Consider the following 26515-nt stretch of genomic DNA (forward strand, 5'->3'; position numbering starts at 1 on the left):
TGTAATGTTTTATCCATAAAAATGTTTTTAGCCATCAAAGGGATGAATCAGATCTGTGTATGAATAATGTTATCATTAGGGAATTGCGTTTGTATGCTTTCACATTTAGTAGTTGGTAGACTTCTGGGGTTTTTCAAAAAGTGGATGATGCAAGGTCTTAATAATTCATGTGCCATTCATTGCGAACGTAAATGGAGTATGATAAACTATAGTCATGAAATACTTGAGCAAATTTAAACACTTCACAAAAAAATAAACTATTTGAATGTAGAATAGACGACACGTTATACTGTATGACCAGCAAAAAAATTCACATAACTGCAATCGAAAGTTATAGTTTATGGTAATAATCACACACGCACTTATTAAATTTATGGGGTGAAATAATAAATGGCATACGAAGTGTTAAAATTAGGCATATAATTATTTTCTACGGATAAATTCTTTGAAATTCCTCAAGTAGGTAGATACGAATACTGTATGTGGGAAAGATTTTTATAGCACGAAAAGAACTGTCAAACACAGTCAGAATTATCTATCAGGTAATTTTAAATATGGAAGGAATAATATGGCTATACAATTAAATAATATAAGCAAATATTATTTATGTAACCTCTATCTAGAAAAAAGGTATAAGTACTTGATTAAAATGTGCACTATCTTTTTAAAGCCAAAAAATCTTATATTATACATGTTATACACAATGTAAACATTGCAATAATTTATTCTACTATAAATATTTCTGATTGTGTTTGAGAGAGATGAGGATTCAGTAATCTAGCATTTATAATTATTTTGTTTTGATTTTAGTATGTATCATCTAAAAGTTAATTATTATCATATTGTAGACATCAATTTTAATGAAAGAATTAATAAAAACATTTAATGAAGCACAATAAATAGTACTAAGAAGAATATATTATTTTAAAATACCAAAGTTAATGTATCGTAATGTCATTATACGCTAGATTTTATTACACACTTGAATAAATTCATTGAATTTGTATATAATCATTATTTTTTAAAACAGTCCTGCGAGAGGTCTAAACGACTTTAATGTAAATAGGTCTGTAATGTTTAAGTTAAAAATGTTTTCCTTAATGTTAATTATTATTAGTTCAATTTACAATGTAAAGACGCTTTCGTTATAATTTTTTAACATTCAATGGGTCCAATCAATCAGATGAATTTCTAAGCAATCAATAATACATATTATAAAATGGTTTACAAAAATTTTAGTGGCCTCCATTTTCTTATCGTACGTTGCGGGCCAATAAAAAGGGCTAAATCAAATATTCACGCTTCAAAACTCATATCATTGCGAACTCCTTTTATTGTATATTACCATATTTGAAAAAGCAACACATACTCGGCAAACTGTGCGATCAACGTTGTGAAAATATATTATATTGAAAAGTTTTCAAATAATCATTTCTATAGCAACAGTCAAATAACACTTTTGTGGTCCTTATACATTTTCATTCGTCCAGTGCATACAGGTATACTCTATAAGTGTAAATTACCTACCTAGAGTCTGTCTTCTATAAGCTGGGGTGCCGGTTTCCCCCCCGCTTCACCATCCATCTCTTTCCTCCCATTGAAAACTTGAACAGTTGAACGCGATGGCACAATGCTTTCCGTGTGACGTGTACGCCAGTTTATAGAATACAAACTCTATCATTATTTTACCCAAAATTAACTTTAATTTTTAATTACATACCTAATCATTTTTTTTTCAACTAATAGCGAATATACAAAAGAATTGATAAAATGTAATACATATTTTAGATTTTTTTTAAGCAATTTCAATTCGAATTTGTTTTTTTTTATGCCGATAGTAAATTGTATTGAATTGAAAATTAGGACCAAAATATTTGTTTATAAGTTTTTTGCACAGTTCAATGAGACTATGTTTGACAATGGTGATATTCAGTTTTTAAAAAAGGTATCAAAAAAACACTCCATGACTTGTTTACCATAATTAGCGCATTAGAAAGTGTCGTTATTGGTATGGTGAACCATTTATAAATACCAAACATAAAGCCCGGTTTATAAAATCCTATAAATACCTACTAGAAAAGTGTAGTGCTCCTTGAATGTTGAATTGTGTTGTAGATAGTACAATAATAAATAAAACAATTTATTAAAACATATCAGATTAATCTGAAGATAGAAAAATAATAATCTCAAAAAATTACAGCATTTATTTGAAAAAAAATGCATAGTGCATGAATACTATTATTATCCTAGTTAAATATTAGTTATGATTAATTAATTTCACCTACGACAGATTCTTGAGCACTGTTTCCCAGTGAGATATTTTTCTCTCATGAGATAAACTTCAAGAGATGCCAAAAATGACAACAAACATTACATTATAGAAAAATTGTGTCGTATAAATTGTATGTTAATTGTGTACGGCCATAGACTCGTAACATATAATATGACACATGAGCATTTTATGATAATATGATACCACTCATGTAACTCACCTTCACTAGATGTGAGATTTTTTTTTTCTCAATGTGTAGATAATATGAGAGGGGAAATAGAACAAAAATAGCGCAATCCCAAAACAATAAAACTGTATTGTAAAGTTTGCATCAACTGTAATTTTTTTCAATACAAACTTGAGCGATGATTAGATCGGTTTAGTTTAATACTTCTCAAGTTGTTCTCACAAAAAAATCTCACTGTGAAATCAGCGCTTCAGGTATTTCAAGAAACTTTGTACAAAAAAGTGTGTCTGCCACGCTATCTCATGTACATGTACACACTCTGTGGCATAATGCTGTTTTTCGATCATTCCTATAAAAATGATTCATTATCGAAAGAGCTTCATAAATTTTTGATTAAATCAATCACCTTATTTTAACATATCATAACTATCAAAAATATCATTATCTATAAATATAGAAGCACTTATCATCAGCAATTTAGATGCTTCATTATTAAATAATATATTATTTTTAATCCAATTACACAACGGCACCATAAACAAAATGGTCAGGATACAATAGTTAAATGTTTACTTTTACGATTTTCACATTATGTTCTTTTGACGGTGGTAAATATATCGGCAAACTTTAAATTGGTGATTGTTTATTAGGTAATGATTACAAAATCTGTCTGTAAATAAATCAAGCACAAATGATGAATTAATTCAAGTCATAGTGATGCTATAAATCTACAAAAAACCATGATTACATCAGCTGTACACTATGTGAATATATTGGCAAAATATCAATGATCAGACCAATACTTTTCTTAGTCTTATAGGTCAAATTTGTTGTTTTGTGGGTTCGACAATTTGTAGATAATATAATTGAAATATCTAAATTATCATTTCACTACACTGCATTGTAAATTTATAGAGATTTTCAAATGAGCTATTAGCATATTGCTATCATCATCACACTCACAATATATCTTAAAAAAAAAAATTAATGTAAGTATGTATTATCCATAATCTCCAATATAATCACCGATTCATAGTTTGAAGATGTCCTTACTGAAATTGTTTAAATTAAATTATAATTTCTTAAAATGGATAAGAAATTACTACGATAAACCATTGTTACAACATAAATAAAATGGCAAATATGATTTGCAATAAAGACCGTTTTATTTTACTTGCGTATACGGTTGCAATCGTGAGATGTCACAATTAAATATCACCATAGGTAATTTGAAAAGCTTGCAAATAACTAACACGTTATGAGAGACATCTTCAGAATTGTAAATGATTTGTCTCCTATTATTGTTTTACTGAAATCTTTTTTTAATCTATTGTGAACTTTTAGATAATTAATAGCGGTGAATAGATTATGTATTTTATACAAGGTGAATAGGATGTCATTGTTTAGTGAAATGTGTGCTTAAATGATTTGTAAAATACGTTTGGCATTCGTATAGTAAAGAATACAAAATTCTAGCAGATGTATTATTGTTAAGTTGTAGAAACTCATAATTAATTCTCATAATAAAAACAAATTTCATTGAAAAGTTCATTGTTTTCGCAGTAGCTAATTTCAATAACAAAAAAAGCAAACCCTGTACAGACAATGTAACAAAATAAAATAGATATCGTGTTTGTGTATTGCAATGTGTTCAAAATAATAATTCCATCACTGAAAGAATAAATTAAAATAATTGAAATCCTTACACCTTTCACCGATGCCGGTATTGTAAATAACAATATTCATTATTAACTAACTATGTTGTGCTTTGAAACATTCCAACGTTTTATTCTTGTTTAATTATAGCAAGTGAATATGCGTAGATACTGGATATACGTTACATATGGCTTAAGTCGTTGAAATTTTCATGTGTTTACAAGCGCTTTCTGAAAGGATTATAAATACAATGTAATAATCACGGGTGAAAATTGCGTTTGTGTAAAAAAAATAATGTTACAGGACTACACGTGATTTTTAAAATATTGTATAGCTCTAAAGTACTTATGTGAAAATTGCATGAATTTTTTTATGAGGATGTCCAAAAGAGAGTGACGATTTTTTTTATTTGCTAAGTGTTTCTCCTGATAAACTATAAAAAGTAAGAAATTAATAAAATTTCTGCGTGTACAATTTGTTATATTTCTAAATATATCAGTCATATTCTATTATTGTGAATAGTTATATTATATTTAATATTTCCAACCCCCAAAGCTCTACCGGGTAAAGAATGTATTGTAGAGTAAGCATTTAAATAATATGTTAAAGAAAACAGATTTGTGTCAATCAGTGTTGAATTTAATAATATAAAAGTCTTGCTAACGGGGGAATACGTAAGAATCACGTAATGTTATTAAGCCAGTTCTAGCAAATCTTTTCACACATTGTTACGGCGTTCACATTATTACGTTGGATTAGTTAACATTAAAACTTGTTGGTAAAATATTAATGTAATGAATATTGTGTTACGGACATTGTAATTAATTATGTTACATGAAAATAATTTTACACATTTGCAGTTGAGTGTTGTTGTTACTCTGAGATAATTCAATTGATATAAATAAAAATAATGATATAAAAAATATTTAAACTGCAATGTCACTCATTATCATACCTGGCGCCTAAGTCACTACTTTATAATGTCAATATTTATAACATTACGATTAAAAATGAATATGTTGTAAACAAACATGTCTGATTGCATTAAAAGTTGATGATTTATTATATTTAAGAATGATATATCATGACAATTAAACGTGTGCAAAATATTATGAAAAGAAATTATTTGACCAAATGTTTTTTACTTATAACACCAACACCTCCCTAATAATATGCTGTTTTCACTTGAACAATATTATATTTAAGGCTATACCTCAGTTGAGGCATGGTCTAAAAAGATCGTGTCTAGGCGACGCGTGGATTGCCTGAAATATAAATCCAACATGCGTCTTAATGTTCTGTTTATTGTTCTATTAGAAACAATAATAATATATTCACTGACATGTTTTCTTTTTCAAGTAAATGGGTAACGTTTTTAGTCATCTTTACACGATTTAAGAATTAATACCCTTGTCGCCATCACGAAACAAATTGACGTATTTACACCTCGACGTTCGTTCTCCAAATGCCAGAGTCCAAAATTTTGTCTCCGCCTATAGCTGAAAATTATTTTCCGTTTCACTGATGTATCGTCTTAAGACCCATGACGGATTAATAGCTAATTCACTCGTTTTCTAATCAATTTCATGTGTTTTTTATCAATAGCGAGGTTTCAATGTCGGTTAACCCCAAAAAATGTTTTTTTAATATTTTTACAATTCTCTAAATTGCTAATTTTACATGCCGTGTAAGTTCGTTAACTATTAAGTCAACACAAGTCAATTATATTCATCAGCCGCCATTTTTTATATTATTCGACCAACTTTAAAGATGATTTTATAATAATTTGAATGTATTTTAGGTGATTTAATTTTACCATACACTTTTTCTAACTGTTTACTTATATGGTTGCAAAAAAATATATTCTATTTGTAGTCGTTAATGTGCTTGGCGTTATTTGTGATTATCTTGAAATAAATATTCATGGAAGTAACTGACATTGTAACCAATGGTCTCATGTGTGATTGAATCCAATGGACCCAATGGTTTGATTGAATGGCTAACAACCAATCTTCATAAATATTTGTTAAAATACCTACCTTTACATTGAGTGCGTATTATATTATGTGCTTTGTCTTGGAAAAAAATATGGCAATTTACATTTTAACAGATTTGGTAAGTTCTTATTTTTAATAATATATACAATGATATTCAATATAATATTTTATTTTCTTCCATTTCAATGCTAAACTAATCCTGACATAAAAATACAATTTGTCTTCTTTAAATTGTAACGGAATATACTACAACTAAAACATAAGAGCCAAGACACACACCGCTGCAAACCCACGCAACCAACGGTAGACTGTGGTAACGTTCTCGTGAATCGCGGTGGCCACAGTACCAGATGTGCAATATATGGTCGAAATCTCATAGCATGCGTTCGAACTTCTAAGTATTTTGTAACAAGTATATTGGGCCACACGTACTGAGTATGGGTAGTACATGCCGAGACTTGAGTATGCAAACTGGTGACAGTATTTCTAACACACCTCTAGTCTGCGAGGGTCAATAACCCCACGTTTTGTCACCGAAAGCTGCGAGATTGCAGCTACGCAACAGTCAGCGCATTACCCAATTATAACATACTTATAGCTTACCGCAATTTATTGAATGTTCATTTTCAGCATTATTCAATAATGAGTAGATACTTCAATAAATAGCGAATCACAATAATTAATGGGATATGCACTGTCGCACCTGTCATTGTACTACTTTGTTCAGTAAATAAACTCTCTCCTTCATTCACTCGAGCAACCTCCAACCAGTCTTTCATCCTCAACACCATCACCACAATCTATTGCTATTTGCATTAGTTTACAGCAAAATGTGTCTTGGCTCTAAAGGATATTTACTACGACAGTTACCTATCACACAATATACAGAACGGACAATACAAATATAATAGTGTGAATGTATGAATACTTCCTGGATGACCTATGTCCTATATACTTATATGGCAAAAGTAAAAAAACAAATAATAAGCAAGACATTTTGCACAAACTGAAAAAGATATCAGAAATAAAATCATATATTATGATATAAAACCTATAGAGTTGGCATGGAATAGTTAAGCAGCCTTTCAGTAACAATTAGGTTATTGCCAACAGTTGATTGGTTACCATCAACAAATAACTGCCTAGCACTGAAAGTGACTAGAGTTGTAAAAGTTAAAAGAAACAAAGCTAATATTATTTAAATTGTTTATGTATTTAAATGTAGTACATACTTATTTTACAAAGTTATGGATAATGTTAAAAATTATCAGTACATTTTGTTTGTATAAGTAAAGAATTATTAATAATAAATTTATGTTGAAATCACGTAAATGGTGTTAGTTGACAATTGAGCCCATATCCGGAAAACGAGCGTTATCAAAATAACGCTGTTTTTCGCTAAATTCATTTAAATTACGCGCCATACACATATGCATGCACTCACCAAATATTACTTTGATACTCTAACAATAGGTGGCTAGACAGTCCAGAACAACCACGCGGTGCACGCTGTTTATCCGTATATGACAACGCACAACTAGTGCGTCATTTTGATTTGTTATTGCGATAAGTTTGTTTTTACGTTAAATAATTCAGTTTTATCATCTCAGATAGTAGTGAAAGTAACAATGAAATTTTCTAAAAAAAGGCGAGTCGTTAAAGAAACTAATCATTAAGTCAAAAAGAAATAGTGGTAAAAATTATACAACTCTCAAAGGCAAGATTATCAAGAAAAAACTTTTGTGTAAATGGACAAGTGCTGTCATAAGTTGTGCAATACATTATTTTCAGTTGTTAAACAAAATAATCTATTTTCCAAGTTTTGGGAAATAGGAAACAAAATTCAACAGAATGCACTGCTATTTACATATTTGGAACTAAACGTAAGCCTAAAACTACACAAGTTGTTGATGCAAATGCAAAGGTGAGGGATTTTCAATGGAAGTATTTTGTACCAAATAAGGGAATCAATGTGAATGTGTGTAGAAAGTTTATATTATCACTTTTGAATATTTCGGAAATGAGGCTACGAACTATACAAGAGGCCAGGAAAAACGATACTCCTGTGGTAGAACGCAGAGGACACCACACCAATCAATCGGCCGCACAAGATTGATGGAGAAGTTTGGAAAATGGTTGAAGAAAACTGGGCACTATATCCACATAAATGTTCTCATTATAAAAGACGAACATCTCGCAACTACTTTGATGACCCAACTTTGAACATTCTGAAACTTTTCAATGGTTTTAAACAATTATTTACCGTTTTACGTTATTTTTTTTTCGTATATTTGTTATAAACATGATTGTTTATCAAATAAAGTTTTTTTTGATTAATAAACAGTGTTCTCAATTACTCAAACCACCTTTATTCAAAAGAATTGAATATTTTCGATAATGGGTATCTACACAACACCCAACTGAAATGTTTAACTTCCAATATTTCCGAACGCCGTTTTCAGAATAATGCTCGTTTTCCGGATATGGACTCAATTATTCTAAGAACATTACTAAATTCAAATAAAACAAAATACATAGAGTATAAAATCAGAACCAGTTTGACAATCCACCTTGTAACTACCTTGTATGGAAAAGCAAGAATAAAATAAATTAATTAAAACAAAAAAAAACAATGAGTTCTGATAATTCTGTAGTAAGATGGCAAAACACAATGTCCGTTTTTATAAATTGTTCAAGAGAGCAATTTTAAACTTCAAAAGATATTCAAACAATAAACAAATCACGTCATAATATTGACATTGCTTATTTCGCCCAACCTATAAGACCTAGAGATACCATAACACTTTGATATTCTGTCGATCTATCTCACTGAGTCAAGTCTGAAGGTATACCTATATACTCAATTTGCCAAAAAAACAGACATTTATCATGTTTTGCCATATTACTACAGAATTATTAAATTATGTAGTAGGTACATATTTATATATGAAAGTCAATACCACTTGCCCGAGGCATAGCTGTCATCCTCACGGTGAAGCTATGCGACCTGGAATACGATGTTGACACTGTCTTATTCGGCAACTCAATCGGGGGCATAAAGGCGGGGACGAGGGAAGACAACCAATTTTTTGTGCAATAGCGCCTGTTCTGATCCAGATTTTCCCCTGATTAATGACAGGCATCACAACGAGAGTGCCGTCAGCTTCAAATACCTGGGGGTCCATACCACAGGAGATGGCATTTTGGAAAGAGAGCTCACTATCCAAATGGGAATGGCTCACTGGCTGAAGCAGCATTCAACTCAATGCGGAATGTCTGGGATTCACAACTGTACTCAGTTAAAATCAAATGCCACCTCTGCAATGCTGCTTTACGGTTATAAGTCATGGCAACTTACGAAGGCTCAGAGCAACTGTATACGAACTTCAAGAACAGTTAATGAATACCTACTGGGTATTTAACGAGGAGAAAAGAAAGCGGACCAAACAGCCTCTCATCACACTGAGAGTGATGAAGCAACGTTAGACGTGGCTCGGCCACATGCTGCGGACGCAGGAAGAATATTTCAACTAGGCTTAGCCTGGATTCCAGCGTTCTGGAAGGCTGCTAAATATTATCTACAGAGTGTATACGGCGGAGCTACGAGATGCTGGCAAGACCTGGAATGATGCAAGAAAACTGGCGAATGACAGGGATTCTTGGAGGCGCCTAGTGTTGTCCATATGCTCCAACAGAGGAGTGAACATGGTTAAAGAATAAATTGAAACGAATAAAAAATAACATTAAAAAAATATATTATTACATAGTGTATAATATGTAGAAGTAGATAAAATATCAATATAAACTTAATGAGGCCAACAAAGAAAGCCTAAATTTGATATTGTCAGTCAATTTCATTGACAATCAAGTCCATTTTGTTTAGCCAAAATGAACACATATAAGTGCAAAATCGATTTTAAATCATCATTGAATGAGGTAAATCAGAGATTCTCCCGAAAAAATATATATAATTTATATAAAACTTTCTTGAGATTTGAAAGAACGATAAACATACATATTATATACATGAATACGGTGACGAAGGGCGAAGGTAGGCTGTTAAGATCCAATATAAATAGTGCACACTAAACTTTGTCAGTCAAACTTATTTGTTTTCATTGAACTAAGACTACAATGTGTATATAGTGCTTGTGTTTGTTAGTTTTTAAAATTCATTAAACCCTACCTACCAAAGCCATAGCAGATACCTACTAGTCAAAAAATATTAGTATTGGTAAGGCAGGACTTTATGTAATTTAATAAACTAACTGACACCATCTGCAAATTGTATTTTCAACGAAAACAAATAAATATGATTGGAAAAGTGTGCATTATTTTTATCAGATCGCCCATAGCATACCTAAAATATTATGGTTTTGGTTTGCAGGGTTTATTTGAATTTTAAAATCTAACTACCACCATCTGTAAATTGTATTCATAATATCGAATTCAGCCTACACCCCTCACCACCGCATGATAATATAAACGAGTAAATTAAAACATTTTAATAAAGAAAGGTATGTACAGTGAGTATCGATAACTCCACGAGAGTTTAACACATTTTAATTGCAATGAGTATTCTAGAAATGGATACATCATATTGCATCGATTATAAGACACGTATGTTTTTTTTATGTTGACGGTGTCTCTGAATTCGCGATGCATCCTATGTCATTTAACTGACTAACTAAAGAATAATCTCACTGATATGAACATTGAAATAGTTGCAATTCCTGGTGATTTCATCACATGGCCCGCCCATCCTGAAGCAGGCCCACCTACCTATCGCTAAGGTTAAGGGCAGTATGATGGTTTATAACAATGTTTCCCAAATGGTAGTTGCACAGAAATCCGTTTTGAAAGACGCAGAATCCAAAAATAAAATTTTATTGTGCATATAAATGCATATTTCGCACCCTCGCAACTAAACTGCCACAATCCAAAAAACGTCAAACAGAGATAATCAGCTTTGAAGTTTTTACCTTTCGCATTTTTGTAGTGTTTTTGAAATATGTTTAGATATTGAATGAAGTTTTGACTTGAATTTGATGACATATACTATGAACGATAGACAATGAAACGTAGTAATTAACTCAAAACACGTAAAGTTTAGTTGCGAGGTGCGATTTGAGACGTTAGAGCATATTTGAGACATAAGTGCATATTTCATAAATAAATGCATATTTTAGAGCTTTTGCATTTATAATCTAGTTTTTTTTAATTTTTTTTATCGAAATATAACTAAATTAGTTAGGTAGATAGTTTAGATGCACTTGCATTTTTTAATGGCATCCCCGAGCTGTGGATTTATTAGAAAAAGTGAAGTCACCTCCGGCTATTTTGGCGGGGCCCATTAGGGCCCCTAGAGTACGTTTACAGAAGCTGAGAGAGATCAGAGCATTTCGGGCTCCCGCGTGAAGTTGGGCCCGATTCCAATTTTTAGGGGCCCAAAAATTCAGCCCCGCGATTTCATCTTCCTTTATTTAAATTTTGCGCAATCACCTCTGTGGCGCTGAGAGGCCGTTTTCCGCATATAAACAAAATACTGACAGATATCCGGAAAAAAATAATGGCAAAGCACAATATTGAAAAAAATATTGTAACTTTTTTTGTTCTGACAAAAAAAAACAGTAAATAGTATTTAGGAATAGGTAAGTGTATCATTTTTGTTTTTTTAAGTTGTGCTTAGTTTACATTGCATTTCTTATTTAATGATTTGTACATGTAAACAAACTATTTTGAAAATTGTAATTGATAACTTTATATCGATTACTTATTTGTGTTTTTTTGTTGTTGTATTTATTATATTGATTAAGATTATTAATTTGTTATTCGATTTTTTATCAGTAATATTGGGTGAAGTGGGTATTTACAATTTTTTTCCATAAAAAATGTAGATTTTTTAACTGCATATTTCTTTGGTTTTAGTGCATATTTTAATGATTTTAAGTGCATATGCGCATGCATATAATCACGTTTTTTGTTGCATATAAATCCACTCCCTACTTATAATCAATATAATACAGTACATTGCTTATCACGATGAAGAAATTCATTTCGTGCCTGTCATTATAAATAAGATGATGGGCGATGCAATATATTTCTATAAATAATTATTATATAATCTGAATTGATTTTGATTCATTCTCATGACGGAATAATACCAGATTGTAGCAACGCCTGTCTCGCTGCATTATTTATATGACGAAATCTGTCTGGTCCTAATTGTATTCCACCGTACCTGAAAATAATAAAATACAATCGTATCGCACCGTGAGTGTAAAACCAAGGCATCTGCAAATTTTTCAATTACGAGATTAAATGCAAAACAACTGCAAAAGTCGTGAACTTGATAATGCAAAAGTGAAGTAACTGAAAGAACATGCAATATAATGTAGATATAAACCAAATATTATGGTTTTTTTTTTGAAACTCTATTTCTCCTAACAAAACGAAGACTTCAAACCCTAATATATCCAAAATATGTTTTTTGCAGATACCTTGGTATTACACTCACGGTGCGACATGTTAGCTAATATATCGTCACCGTTCAGGCAAAAGTCACCAACCCTGAAAATGACAGTTTTGAGTTGAGTATGTCACCCGAAGCGTAAAATTATGTTCTTTAGGATGCAAAACTCACCTCGGTACATTAGTTAGTAAAATTTTGCTTAAATCCGAATTATTTGTTTTTCACTAAATGACTTTCGATAAAATCTTAACAAGCAAAAGTCATTATAGGTGAATAGACATTATTGACTCTATAAAAAAAAAATCCTTCGTGATAAATATACAAGCAAAAGTCACTATACTATGGATGGTGAGTTTTACTGATGCTTCTTTTGGCTAACATTGTTCAGATTATTAACAAGCAAACCATAATTTGAGCTACCTTGCCTCCTTTAAAACCTTCCAGATGTTTTAATTAGCATCAAAAAGTAAAAGTACCTTAAAGAAATTATTAAGAAGACATGAGAAAATAATTTAATGTAGATAAAACCTTAAAAACATTAAAATCTGATTTTTCCTGCATTTTCAAACTTTCAAATTGCTATATCTCAAAACTATGTTTTTAGGGTTGGTGACTTTTGCCTGAACGGTGACGATATGCTAGTGATATGACACATTTAAAAATTTTAATTTTTTAAATTTTCGATTTAGATTAGGAATTGCAATACCGGTATTTCAAAACCGGTATTCTAATATTTTTCGATACCGAAATACCTTTTCTAAAAATCAGACAATACCGATATCTTCGGTATTGAAAGTAGAAATATTTCACGATGAAATAATAATTATACACTATAATGGACTTGCTTGTAAGTAGATACGTAATTTTTGATGTTTTCTACTGACGAGTAGCTTATACAATAATGGTAAAATATAACTTTTTTGGACAAGTGGGCAATATTGTGAAATAAGTGTAAAAAGTGCAATAAATTAATAAAACGATACGTGGAATTAAGAGTGGGACACATACACATTTAAGAACACTCCATGATATAAATTTATTGAAGGATCATTCGAAGAAGAAAGTGCCAATAATTTTTCAACTACTAGGTATTTGTAAACATTAGCATTTCTTTACCTATTATTAAAGGTTTACATGTTATATATGTACATATTTAGATATTTTTTCTATAAATTTTCATATCATGGTATATTATTTATTGGTTGATATATTTTTTCCATATATTTCACGAATACCGGTATTCAATAAGAAATACCGAAATACCGGTATTGATATTTTCATTCGGTATTGCAATCCCTAATTTAGATACGAGGGTGGGTCAATAATTCCTTAGAAAAAAGCATTAAAACAGTTTTTATTTTTGTATTTTTTTTTTATTTCTCAACATAATCTCCTTGGAGCTCAATACACTTGGTTAGACATTTCTCAATTTTTTTTAAACCGTCAGAAAAATAAGTTTTCGGAAGGTCCTCAAAATAAGCATTTGTCCGATCGATGACTTCTTCATTTGAAAAAAAACGTTGTCCACTTAGCCATTTTTTTAAGTTTGAGAAAAGGAAAAAGTCACTGGGGGAGTCACTGGAGGCTAAATCTGGCGAATACGGTGGGTGGTCGACCAATTCGAACTTCAATTCTTCAATTTTAGCCATTGATCGTAAACATGTGTGAACACGGGCATTGTCCTGATGAAAGAGGATTTTTTTCCTGTTTAAATGAGGCTGTTTTTCTTCAATTTTGTTTTTTAGCTGGTCCAATAAAGATGCATAATAATCCCCTGTTATTGTTTTTCCTTTTTCCAAATAGTCAACGAAAATAATTCCACGTGCATCCCAAAATACAGTACCCATAACCTTACCAGCTGATTTTACGGTTTTCGCCTTCTTTGGACATGGTTCGCCTTTCGCAATCCACTGCTTTGACTGTTCTTTCGTCTCGGGAGTATAGTGGTGTATCCATGTTTTATCTACAGTCACAAAGCGACGAAAAAATTCATCCGGATTGCGTTGCATGAGCGACAACAGGGCTTTAGAGGCCACCACCCTATTGCGTTTATTGTCGACTGTGAGCAAACGCGGCACCCATCTTGCAGAAATTTTTTTCATGCCCAATTTGTCATGTAAAATAGAAATGACGCTACCTTTTGAGATCCCTGTAACCTCAATTATCTCACTCAACTTTAATCTTCGGTCACTTAACACCATATCGTGGATTTTATTGATCATTTCTGGTGTAGTCACCTCTACAGGACGTCCTGAGCGTGGTTCATCCTTTGTTGATGTACGACCACGTTTAAATTCATTTAACCAGTTATAAATAGTTGCAAGTGAAGGAGCAGATATGCCGTGAACTAAATCCAAATCATTTTTTATTTCCTTTGCCGTTAACCCTTTTATATTAAAATGTTTAATAACAGCTCTAAACTCAATTTTCTCCATTTTTGTAAACAAGCAAATTTTTTTTTAAAATGTACGAGAAACACACAACAACCCGACCAATCTGATTGAAACTTCGCAGCATACTGAATCGGTAGTGCCGCTGCATGAAAACAAACCGCTTACAGTACTAGTCGCGCCACCTGTCGGCTTTTCTAAGGACTTATTGACCCACCCTCGTATATAGAAATGAGTTAAGTCTTAAGATACGACACTATCTAATGGAAATATGTTCACACCGTGACACAAGTAGCAGGGAACATTTTGTATTAATCCAAAATACGACTTCTATAAACGTTGTGTCGTATTCCGTTCTACAGTACAGGATGTCTATGGGCGTCTTGTCATATCACATCTCACAAAATACAATGTCTATAAACGTTGTGTCCGCAAATGTGTTAATTACTGATCAACGCCCAGCTCTCACCAAATATTTAGTTATAACGTACTTGAAATTAATATAAGCTAATAATTTTAATAAACCATTTCTATTGTTTAACGAATAACTCACAAGATTTGAGAATGAAAATGGTTGTTAACCTTATCACTGTCAGCGAATTTTTACTAGGTGGACACTTTTGTAGGCCTGCTATTTTCGGAATAAAATAAGTCCCTTAAAAATATGAAATAGGAACAGAATGATAAATATTTGTGAAAACTTACTAAATCAACATGTTTCTCGAGTTTATTGTGAATATTTTCAGACTAAAATGATAAATATTGTTTAGAAAATATACACAGTTATGGGGTTTACAAAAACGCACGAGTTAATTCGTCCATGGCCTGACGCAACATACATGCTTTGACGAGTTAACTCGGCTCTGGTAGTGATCATAATATCATTAATAACTGAACCTTATAGGTCAATTCTGTTGATCCAAATTGAAAATATAAGACCAGTATTTGTCAGACGCAGGTTTTGAACTCGCAACCCATAAAAATAGAAGCAAAAATTCCACCATTACTAAGTTGAGGATATTACAATTTCTTCATAGGGCATCAAATAGCTATGAATAAACTTTAATCAATAGCACATCAGTAAGAAAATGCGTGAAATCATGGTTATTAAAGATACACATACCATCTGGATACGACGACAATGACATTGTTGAGGTTCATTAGGTTTAGGAGACGGAGTAAGCGACCTCCGGCCTGCTTCTCTCCATCGTCATCACAGTCTTCGTGCTTTCCACAACGCCACGCAACGATGTTGTGCGTGGCATCTGCAATCTTTCGGTCTACTTTTAGATTCCACATAACAGTTCTAGAAAGCAAATGACAGAAGAAGTTTCAACTAAAATAGAGGATGTAATGTATTCCTTTTTTGAAACTTGATAGTGATTCCAGAGTGTTTTTAATATGAGTAAATTGGTAGTTATACAATATTGAGCCCTTTTCTAGAAAAAAACCTTATCGTGAAAATGCTAGTTTTAGGTAAGTAAATCAGTTCAAATGACACACCATACATCATATTATTATTATTTTGTCTTCATACAAGCCAAAAACATTATTTGAGAAGTATTATTAAGCCTTGAAGCCTTGGCAGCAGACATCTTAGTGGCGATCTGTGGAACTATGGACCACCCTGTACTTATACGACCCATTAAAACCTTTACCAGTGCATACAGCGCCAAATTAAATGATTACGTATGACACGTATCACATTTTCTGAACACTATTATATCAAAACAAAGATTTCAGGATAACGCTACTTTTCTGGAGAAGGCCTCAATGTTAATAATATTCTCTGTTTTTGACAGCATTGCATAAATAGTTATTATTATGTAATATTTGTCGATAACTTTACTGTCAAATAGTTTGATCGTCCGCCCGTGATTTCACTCATAATGATGATTTGTGGCACATAGCACATGTAAAATAAGTGTTGGACAAAATGTATATATGTAGAACGAATTCACACTCGCCGGGGTCGCGATGTATGAGGGTTACCCGTATGCACTGTTATATGTAATTTTGCATGATTGTAGTAATATCTAAAATAATGATTGTATTAAAAAAAATGATTAAGCTTTTAACAGTGCAACCCTGGAAATTAAAATTCAAAGCACGGGTATGAAGCTTGCTATAAATAAAAGTGTCTTGCAGGTAATTTCAATAAGGTAATAAGGTGTGTGAAGATAAAGTCGTTGTTGCTTGGATGTTGTGAGGAGAGAGTTTATTTATCGTTACAAGAATAAATAAATACAATGATAAAGATGACAGAGTATGGTTATAATCGTGGGTACGGATGTATTGGTGAGATTGACTATACAGTAAAACCTCGTGAATACGAATTTTACGTGACCGAAAATCGAAAAAAAAATCGAATTACGAAATGTAAAATATTAAAATTTTGAAAAAAAAATTGATTTTCACTAATTTCATTTACGATCATAGATGTGCTTACCAAATTTCCGATACAATTCTTTCAAATTAAAATCTGTGCAAATACCATGTGTCATTAATCCGTTCATTGAAGTTACCAAGTACCTAGAATTATAGAAAAATACGAAATATTTTTTATTTTTCCAATTTGTCAACACAATTGTTTGGCATTGGTTCTCTAGTAAAACTATGTGAAAATCCGATAAACAACCAACAATTAAATACCTACAGCCCTGAAACATGTGAGTTATTGTTGTCTTAATGGGTCATAAAATGTCAGGATTATTTTTATTACTTTCATAAAAGTCTTGTTTTAAGAAATGTCTGTCACATTTTTCAATGGCTGGCTTATGAAATAGTGTACTTTATTAGGATTTATTGAATATTTTTATATGCCAGGACTCTGAAATCATTTATGTATGGTATGTATGGTATGGTTTTATATGAAAATAATGTTTAAGGGACTTTTTTTTCATGAAAATTTTGAATTACGGCGAATTTAGAATTATCAGTGTTCTTACTAACGAGGTTTTACTGTATTATTAAATTGACTGACGGTGTACCGAGATGTTAATATAACCGAGAGACTGGACTCGAGATGAGTAGTGCACCGAGTGACGGAGTTCATACATTACAAGAGATATCGTCGCAATTAACAAATTATATTAAGGGGGGACATGCTCGTCGAAGGTCAAAATTGAGTTTTTATTGTATTTTCAAACCATGATCCTGGACACTCCTTAAACGTTGTAGATAATCTATTTATATAATTTTGAAGCCTTATTATCCTTTATAGTTATTTTAAACATTTGATGACTGCATAAAGTATTTTTGTTACATAAAAAAGTATTCTTTTAAACCTCTCGCTCTAATGTTTTAGAATATAGTCATATTTCGGTACATAACTGTGCAGTGGTGTTAAGATTTTTTACATTTATTAATTTTTAAACGCATTTATAAAACCATTAGCATAATTTATTATGAGATAATTTTTGTAAAATATTCACGATAAAAAATTATATTGATAATCTCTGTGATCCCAAATTTGACAAGAATTAAGCATTTTATTATTCAAAAAATCGGCAAGATTAACACATTTGAAGATGATTCTAAAGATACTCATTATAAGCTATGTTTTTGACCATTCAAGTGTGATAAACATTTTATGAATAATGATTGCTTTATAACAATTATTGACCTAAGAATAAGGTAGTGTTTTTTTAAAATACGCCATTTTTTTGTCATTCCCTAGTGGTTAAGCTACAACATACGGCCGTAGCCATAAATTGACAAACTATAATTAAAGTAGGGAGTAAAATTATGTTAACGCGCGTGTTTGAACATGTACCTAACCGAATTTTTTTTTATTTTTTTTTAAACGGTACATGTTCAAACACACGCGTCAATATCGTTTTACTCCCTACTTCAATTATAGTTTGTCAATTTATGGCTACGGCCGTATGTTGTAGCTTAACCACTGGGGAATGACAAAAGAAATGGCGTATTTCAAAAAAACACTACCTTATTCTTAGGTCAATAATTATTATAAAGCAATCATTATTTATAAGATGTTTATCACACTTGAATGGTCAAAAACATAGCTTATAATAAATATCTTTAGAATCATCTAAAAATGTGTTAATCTTGCCGATTTTTTGAATAATAAAATGCCTAATTCTTGTCAAATTTGGGATCACAGAGATTATCAATATAATTTTTTATCGTGAATATTTTACAAAAATTATCTCATAATAAATTATGCTAATGGTTTTGTAAATGCCTTAAAAAATTAATAAATGTAAAAAATCTTAACACCACTGCACAGTTATGTACCGAAATATGACTATATTCTAAAACATTAGAGCGAGAGGTTTAAAAGAATACTTTTTTATGTAACAAAAATACTTTATGCAGTCATCAAATGTTTAAAATAACTATAAAGGATAATAAGGCTTCAAAATTATATAAATAGATTATCTACAACGTTAAAGGAGTGTCCAGGATCATGGTTTGAAAATACAATAAAAACTCAATTTTGACCTTCGACGAGCATGTCCCCCCTTAAACCCTACTGATCTAGTTATGATTGAGGAAATGCTGACAATCGTTTCCATTCCATTGTTTTGTTTTGACAACAAAACATACATATTAAAGTGTGTCACCCTTGTGTGGTATGATTGTTACATTTTAATTATATTTATAGGCCCCAACAGCATCGAACGGTTTCAGGAAGGAGTTTAAGGAAATATGCTTACTTTACTTCATCCGGTACTTCAAGGCATGCCACATGTGCTTGAAAAACACTTCTACGGTCCTCTATTGTATGACCGTGGGTAATTTTTGGACATTTAGATATCTACAACAGAAAATCGATAGTATAAGTCAAATATACAAGAAAAATATGTACTAAATTAGTTAGATTTTTGAATTGAATGATAATAATATATCCGGAACAACTGCTCACAGTGAACTTCATGCGTATAATTTACATGTAATCGACAATTCCATCTTTATTTCAGGACTTTTCTACCACACCGATTGCCTCTAATTAAATATACATTGAAAATCAAGTTATGTACCAACTCTGGAGTTTGTATTGTAGCCACGGTTTGATGGACTTCCTTGCTTTCAGAGACTGTCATAGATTCCAGAATTTCACGGACTTTTTCAATCCATTGATATAAAACGGTTTCGCCTAAATTCTCACTGAAAGAAATAAGACACTTTAAAAATCTCAATAATTTATTCAAATAAGTATTTTTTTTCTGTTAATAATTCTTATTCTCTGTCGTGTCTTGCACAAACGGGTCGCCAAAGGGGTCTGAACGTGAATATGGAAAAAACCAAATTTCTCAAAAAATGTATACTAGGCGCTTATAAAATTATAGTGTTGTGTACCTACACTCGTCAACAAATGTTGATATTACAGTAATTAATGCAAAACGCTGAGCAATCATCCCTAATAGGTGTTTTTATGGTCTACAAACATAATGATTTTTTTATCATTGGATGTGAGAAAGTGGATTGTTTTCTTCTTCTTTTCATGCTTTATCTGATATCGGACGTCGGAATTTGGCCATTCCCCTATCCATCGCTACTCTAAATATGGATGGAGTGCTAAGCTCAAACCAGTCTCTGAGGTTCTTGCGCCCGGACGTTCGTCTACCAGGGCCTTGCCTATCAGAGATCTCCCCTTCAATGATACGATGTAGAAGTTGATATCACTCGAGATGCACATGATGTGGCCAAACTATGCCAACTTTCTTGTTTTTATTTCTTTGGTCTTTTCATCCTCGGCATCATGTCGACATTTTCAACTTTGTCTTTTTAGCTTGTACAGAGTATGCATCTATGTACACCCGCATTTCAAAAGCTTCAAGTTTTCTGAGCGTTTTTTATGTGATTGTACACAAGAGGTGAGTTGGAAATACTGTCACCAGTTTGTGTACTCAAGTCTCGGATGAAACTACCCATACTCAGTATCGAGGGTATACTGACAGAAAGCATTAACTCATTAAAACAACTTCTGAGATAATCGCAAAAAGGATTTTCATTTTTTTTTCAAAGCGTTCTCCCACGTAGATTTTTTTATGATTTAAAAACATTTTTTCTGCATTATAAAGCCTTTATGGCAAACACAATATACGACATGTTACAAGTCCTGTATTTTGTATACGCAGAACGCATTAGGTCATTATCATGCTTTCTATCAGAATAAAAACATAACAATATGATTCAATAATGTCTCTATTTTCTCACCATTATATCCTATGCCTTTGTGCGTTTTACCAGGACGTAGAGCGTAAAATTGTATACATTTTGGCCTAGGCTTATTATATGACCTCTCAAAACATGTTTAAAATTTTTTAAAAAATCACTGTTATTCATTTTTGTTAACAAAAATATTATAATCTAACAGAAAAACAACTCATAAGTTTGAAATGTGTTTAAAATTTTATAATAAATGGGACATTTCGAAAAGCAGAGCTCAGTGTATTTTTAGCGATTGTATTGAAGCCAATACACAGTCTGAGTTCCCTGAGCCGATATTTCAAATACTAATATGGAGTTGGTTTTATTTCCAGTTGAGTATGACAAATATGTCGCATACGCACGCCAAACGCTCTATATAGTATTCCAAATACTAGTAAGTATTTTGGAACAAGTTTCGATACTAAGTATTTTTTTATACTGGTAGTACGTATACTTAGAATTCAAAATCGACCAGTTTTCCCACCTCTAGTGTACACGCCTCCACTCCTTCCACGGGAAAATGCTGTAAACCCGTTTTCAATAAGCCTGATTGAAGTCAAAGTCAAAGCTGAGATAGTTGGACTATGCAGAAAAGTCACAGCAACCTTGGGACTTAAGACAGAAAGAGTACCTATACATTTTTTGGAAGTGGACATGATCTACATTGGATTATAATCCTGATGGTTAACAGTGTTGAGGATTACTCACACATAAATTTCATTCAGAGCGTCTAGTATCTCTGTCTTTTGATTACGAGTCAGAGACGGTGCAGACATTTCGCAAACGGGTGGTGCCTCTGAAGGATAATTTAATGGCGTTTTAAAAAATAATGTGACATCTCGCCCGGCATGTGACATACTAATCCGATAACTATTTGCCTCCTGGAATTCCACCTTCCACTCTTCCCCGTATATTGAACTTAGGGCTTCAATTTCCTCCGCCTGAAATAAATATTTAATAGTTAAATTAATCACAGCTGGAAATGGAGCCAGAAATAAACTTTGGACTGTATTAAGTATAATGGAACAAGAACGCCTCAAATATGTCGAAATTCAATATAAGAATTTAGTACAGTAACACATGGTGTCTAATATCAAAATTGTTAAGTATGATGAAATATTTTTATTTTTTTTATTTGCAGTGTTCTTGTGCTATGTTGTGATAATGTCACCAATTTAAAACAAAACAAGTTATTAAAGGAGTATTGTGAATTCATAATTAAGCTAAGCTAAGCTAATTATCTAAGAGATTGACTGATTTATGGATGGTACATAATATGTCAAAGTACAATATCACTTGATTTACGATGGTTAATCAGGATTTGTTTCAAAGAAAAATATTTATTTTAGATTCAGTACAAAAAATAAAATGAGATCCAAAACCTGTTTAGTTTGATTGTCCATACTGTCAAAAAACGTGAATAGAAGTCGGTATACGTAATATTTATCGAGTAATTTATTAACTTATGCGTTTTGTTCAACGTCCATTTGTAATCAAAGATTTGAGGTTATGGTGAATATTTTGACGTTTCAGTTAGTTTTGGCAGCTAGTCTATGGTTTTAGAGATAAATAATAACAGTGTTGCAACCCGTAAATAATTGATATACATATTGAAAAGTCTCTTATGTGCGGACACCACCATTGGTAAGTCCTTCTTTACTTTTGCGGAAAGAATTTCAAACGCAACAATCAGCAGAGGTCACTCTCGAGATCGAGGACTTAAAGAGCTCAGGGGTTCTAGAAGAAGCGGGTCCAACCCCCAGTTTTTTCTCAACCCTGTTTCTGATCAAGAAACAAGACGGGACCCTATGCCCTGTTTTCAACCGAAAGCGTTTGAATGCGTTTCTACAGCAACTAACCTAATTCACCATTACGAGGTTTCAGCCGTCTTACAAAAAGAAGACTGGCTAGTAATAATAGATCTAAGCCAGGCGTACCTCCAGGTACTGTTACACCCCCGTATGGTCCCCATTTGGGGGTGTCTCTGTGTATCTGGAGAGGCCCGAGTCGGTATCAAATCCAACAAATAGTAAAGCGCTGATTACGAAAATTAAAATTATAAATAATAGAGCCGGCAATGACGTAGCTTATGACGGTTGAAAATATTGCAACGTCGCCTTTTTGACCATGCTTCTGGTTGAAAGCGAAACACAAGATGGCGGGCAGAACGCTGCAAACAGCCAAATAGCAAACACGTACATTTCGTCCTCCGTAAAATAAATTATTTAGAATGTAACTATTATATAATATTAACTTAAATATACCTTGCCGTTTCCAAAACAATTCCGGTGTGTTATTGGTTCACCTCCAAGTCCTAAAATCCAGACAACAAAATAAAAGTGAGAGCATGTTTTTCACTTCCCAAATGGAGGGAAATGACAGTACCCATGGCTTCTCAAGATCGTCGATTCGTTCGACTAGCCTACCGAGGTGAGCTCCTACAATTCACGTGTCTCCCGTTTGTGCTGTCAGCCGCTCCGATTATGTTTGCATCCCTGACCAATTGGGTCGCCGAACGCCTTCGAAAGAATGGGTGAGAATATTCACTTACTTAGGCGACTTCTTAGTAGCCAACCAATCCGAGAAACACTCTTGGTTCAAGTGGAATACAGGATAACCTTCCTACAGTCTTTATGGTGGCTAATAAATATAACAAGATAATATCTGATCCCAAGCCAACAATGAGGGTTCCTGGACATCACGTGGGACAGACACAACAAGCGGAGGTTTCTGACGCCGGAGAAGTGTGTAGCACTCCGTCACCATCTGCTAACGCAGGTACAAAAAGGCAGTAGGTCCCTCAGACAGGCACATATCCAATCCCTTCTGGGACCACTCAACTTCACATCCTACCTCCACGAGGAAGGTTGCATTGCCGACGGCTACAACGCTCCAGTCATCAATATCGGCCGAGGTCTCATCCTCGAATTAATATCGTACTTTGTGTTTGATTGTGTTGATTGTTTAGTTATAATCACCTACACTCCGGTAAAACTAAGTGACTACTACAGATTGGACCTCTTTATAATATGAACAAATTTATGTAAACACGGCATTAGATATTTTCCATAATAAATTTTATAACAGTCTGGACTCCTGTTTCCCTCGCCGGCTCGTTCATCTACCGAAGTACTCATATCCTAAGTGGTTTACGCGAGAAATTATTTATAATCTGAGGTCAAAGGCATATTATCACGCACTGTGGAAAAAACATAGACGGACTGCAGATTATAGTAAATTTTCCTGTCTCAGAAACAAATTGAAGTGTGACATCTCTTCGGCTCACAAATCATATCTAACGTCGATTGGTCGAAATATTGTCTCATATCCTAATTGTTTCTGGAAATATATTCATTCGCTTAGTTCCAGTAGTACTACAAAAGACAATGCCATGATGACGTTGAATAATGATCCTATAGAAAACCATGGTATATCTGATGCATTTGCTAAGAATTTTAAATCACTTTATAGCTCAATAGAACCGCTACTTTACCTCGATTCTGCTGGTCCTTCGTCTGCATCGCAAGATATTCAAATCTCAGCTTTTGACGAGAAAGATATGGAATATGGGTTTTCAAATTTGTGTTTCAAAAGTTCATTTGGTCCAGATGGCTTGCCACCTTATATGTTGTTAAGGGCTGTTACGAACATATATCCTTTCCGCTCGTATATTTAATTTAATCATAGCATCCAGCACTTTTCCTGATGCATGGAAAATAACCCGCCTAAGGCCGCTTCATAAAAAGGGATCTAGATCAGAGATCTCTAACTATTTATAGGCCAATAGCAGTTCTTTCGGCTCCATGTAAATTATTTGAATCGCTATTACATATACACATCAACCGTCAAATAGACTCTCGCTCCCTCAGATTCGCAGCATGGTTTTCGACTTAGGCGGTCCACAGTAACAAATCTTATCTTCTTATATAATATATAAAAAATAATATTTGTTTGTGTGTTTGTTTGTTTGTTTGTTTGTTCGTATTGAATTCACTGCCATACCGTTCATCCGATTGCGATAAAACTTTGTTAACTTATTGCTTGCCCTTTCGTGAAGAGTAAAGGCTATATCTTATATATAAAAATGAAGGTCTGTCTGTCTGTATGCCTGTTTGTCTGTCTGTCTTTCTGTTTGTCTGTCTTTCTGTTTGTCCTGTATGCGTTCCTATACCATTCATCGGATTACGATGAAATTTTGGTAAGTGGTTGTATGTACACCCGCAAAGGTTTCTGAATTAGAAAAACCATCATCTTCTTCTTCTTCATCATTCTATTTTCTTTTATTCGTATGGTTCCTATACCATTCATCCGATTGCAATGAAACTTTCGTCAGTTATTGTACACACACTCGCAAAGGTTTCTAAATTAGAAAAACCATCTTCTTCTACTTCTTCTTCATTATATCTTCTTTTATTCGTATGGTTCCTGTACCATTCATCCGATTGCGATGAAACCTTCGTCAGTTGTTGTGGTAAGGCCCGCAAAGGTGTCTCAATAAGTACAACTATCTTCTTCTTCTTCATCATTCTATCTTCTTTTATTTATATGGTCCCTATACCATTCATCCGATTGCGATGAAACTTTCGTTAGTGGTTGTGCCAACACCTGCAAAGGTTTCTGAATTAGTACAACCATCTTCTTCTTCTTCTTCATTATATCTTATGGTTCCTATACCATTCATCCGATTGCGATGAAACCTTCGTCAGTTGTTGTGGTAACATCCGCAAAGGTTTCTGAATAAGTACAACCATCTTCTTCTTCTTCTTCTTCATTATATCTTATCGTTCCTATACTTTATACATTATTCTTTATACTTTATACATTATTCGTATGGTTCCTATACCATTCATCCGATTGCGATGAAACCTTCGTCAGTTGTTGTGGTAACACCCGCAAAGGTTTCTGAATAAGTACAACCATCTCCTTCTTCTTCTTCTTCTTCTTCTTCATCATTCTATCTTCTTTTATTTGTATGTTCCCTATACCATTCTTTCGATTGCGATGAAACTTTCGTTAGTGGTTGTGCCAACACCTGCAAAGGTTTCTGAATTAGTACAACCATCTTCTTCTTCTTCTTCATTATATCTTCTTTTATTCGTATGGTTCCTACACTAATCATCCAATTGCGATGAAACCTTCGTCAGTTGTTGTGGTAACACCCGCAAAGGTTTCTGAATTAATGCAACCATCTTCTTCTTTTATTTTATATTCTTCCATTCATCCGATTGCAATAAAACTTTCGTCAATAATTGTGCCAAAACCTGCAAAGGTTTCTGAATTAGAATAACCATATCCTTCTTCTTCTATTCGCAATGAAACTTTGGTGAGTTGTCGTGCTCATGCCCACGAAGATTTCTGAAT

The 26515-nt window shown here is 32.8% G+C and overlaps 1 protein-coding gene across 1 annotated transcript; it reads right to left on the bottom strand.

Moving 5' to 3' along the window:
* Nucleotides 1-11341: 11341 nt before the first annotated feature.
* Nucleotides 11342-22649, bottom strand: LOC147075059 (protein IMPACT-B-like). The gene is made up of 6 exons (XM_085942927.1): nt 22537-22649; nt 21863-22095; nt 19981-20107; nt 19657-19757; nt 16098-16280; nt 11342-12353 (listed from the first exon to the last, which is right to left on the bottom strand). The coding sequence occupies exons 1-6, from the start codon at nt 22555-22557 to the stop codon at nt 12260-12262; spliced, it is 759 nt and encodes a 252-aa protein (XP_085799053.1). The 5' UTR covers nt 22558-22649; the 3' UTR covers nt 11342-12259.
* Between the last annotated feature and the right edge of the window lie 3866 nt (nt 22650-26515).

The sequence above is a fragment of the Rhyacophila brunnea genome, unplaced genomic scaffold, assembly GCF_057557595.1.
Source record: "Rhyacophila brunnea isolate RB1 unplaced genomic scaffold, BYU_Rbru_1.0 scaffold_15, whole genome shotgun sequence".
In the NCBI taxonomy this organism is placed as follows: Eukaryota; Metazoa; Arthropoda; class Insecta; order Trichoptera; family Rhyacophilidae; genus Rhyacophila; species Rhyacophila brunnea.

What these genes read in the sequence shown, in the direction of transcription:
- LOC147075059 (XM_085942927.1), bottom strand. Translation starts at nt 22,557, where the DNA reads ATGGACAATCAAACTAAACAG. An exon ending in GCTCTGAATGAAATTTATGT is followed by an intron (nt 20,108 to 21,862) that starts GTGAGTAATCCT and finishes TATTTCTTTCAG; the next exon opens with TGAGAATTTAGGCGAAACCG. An exon ending in ATTGTCGTCGTATCCAGATG is followed by an intron (nt 12,354 to 16,097) that starts GTATGTGTATCT and finishes TATTATTTTCAG; the next exon opens with GTACGGTGGAATACAATTAG.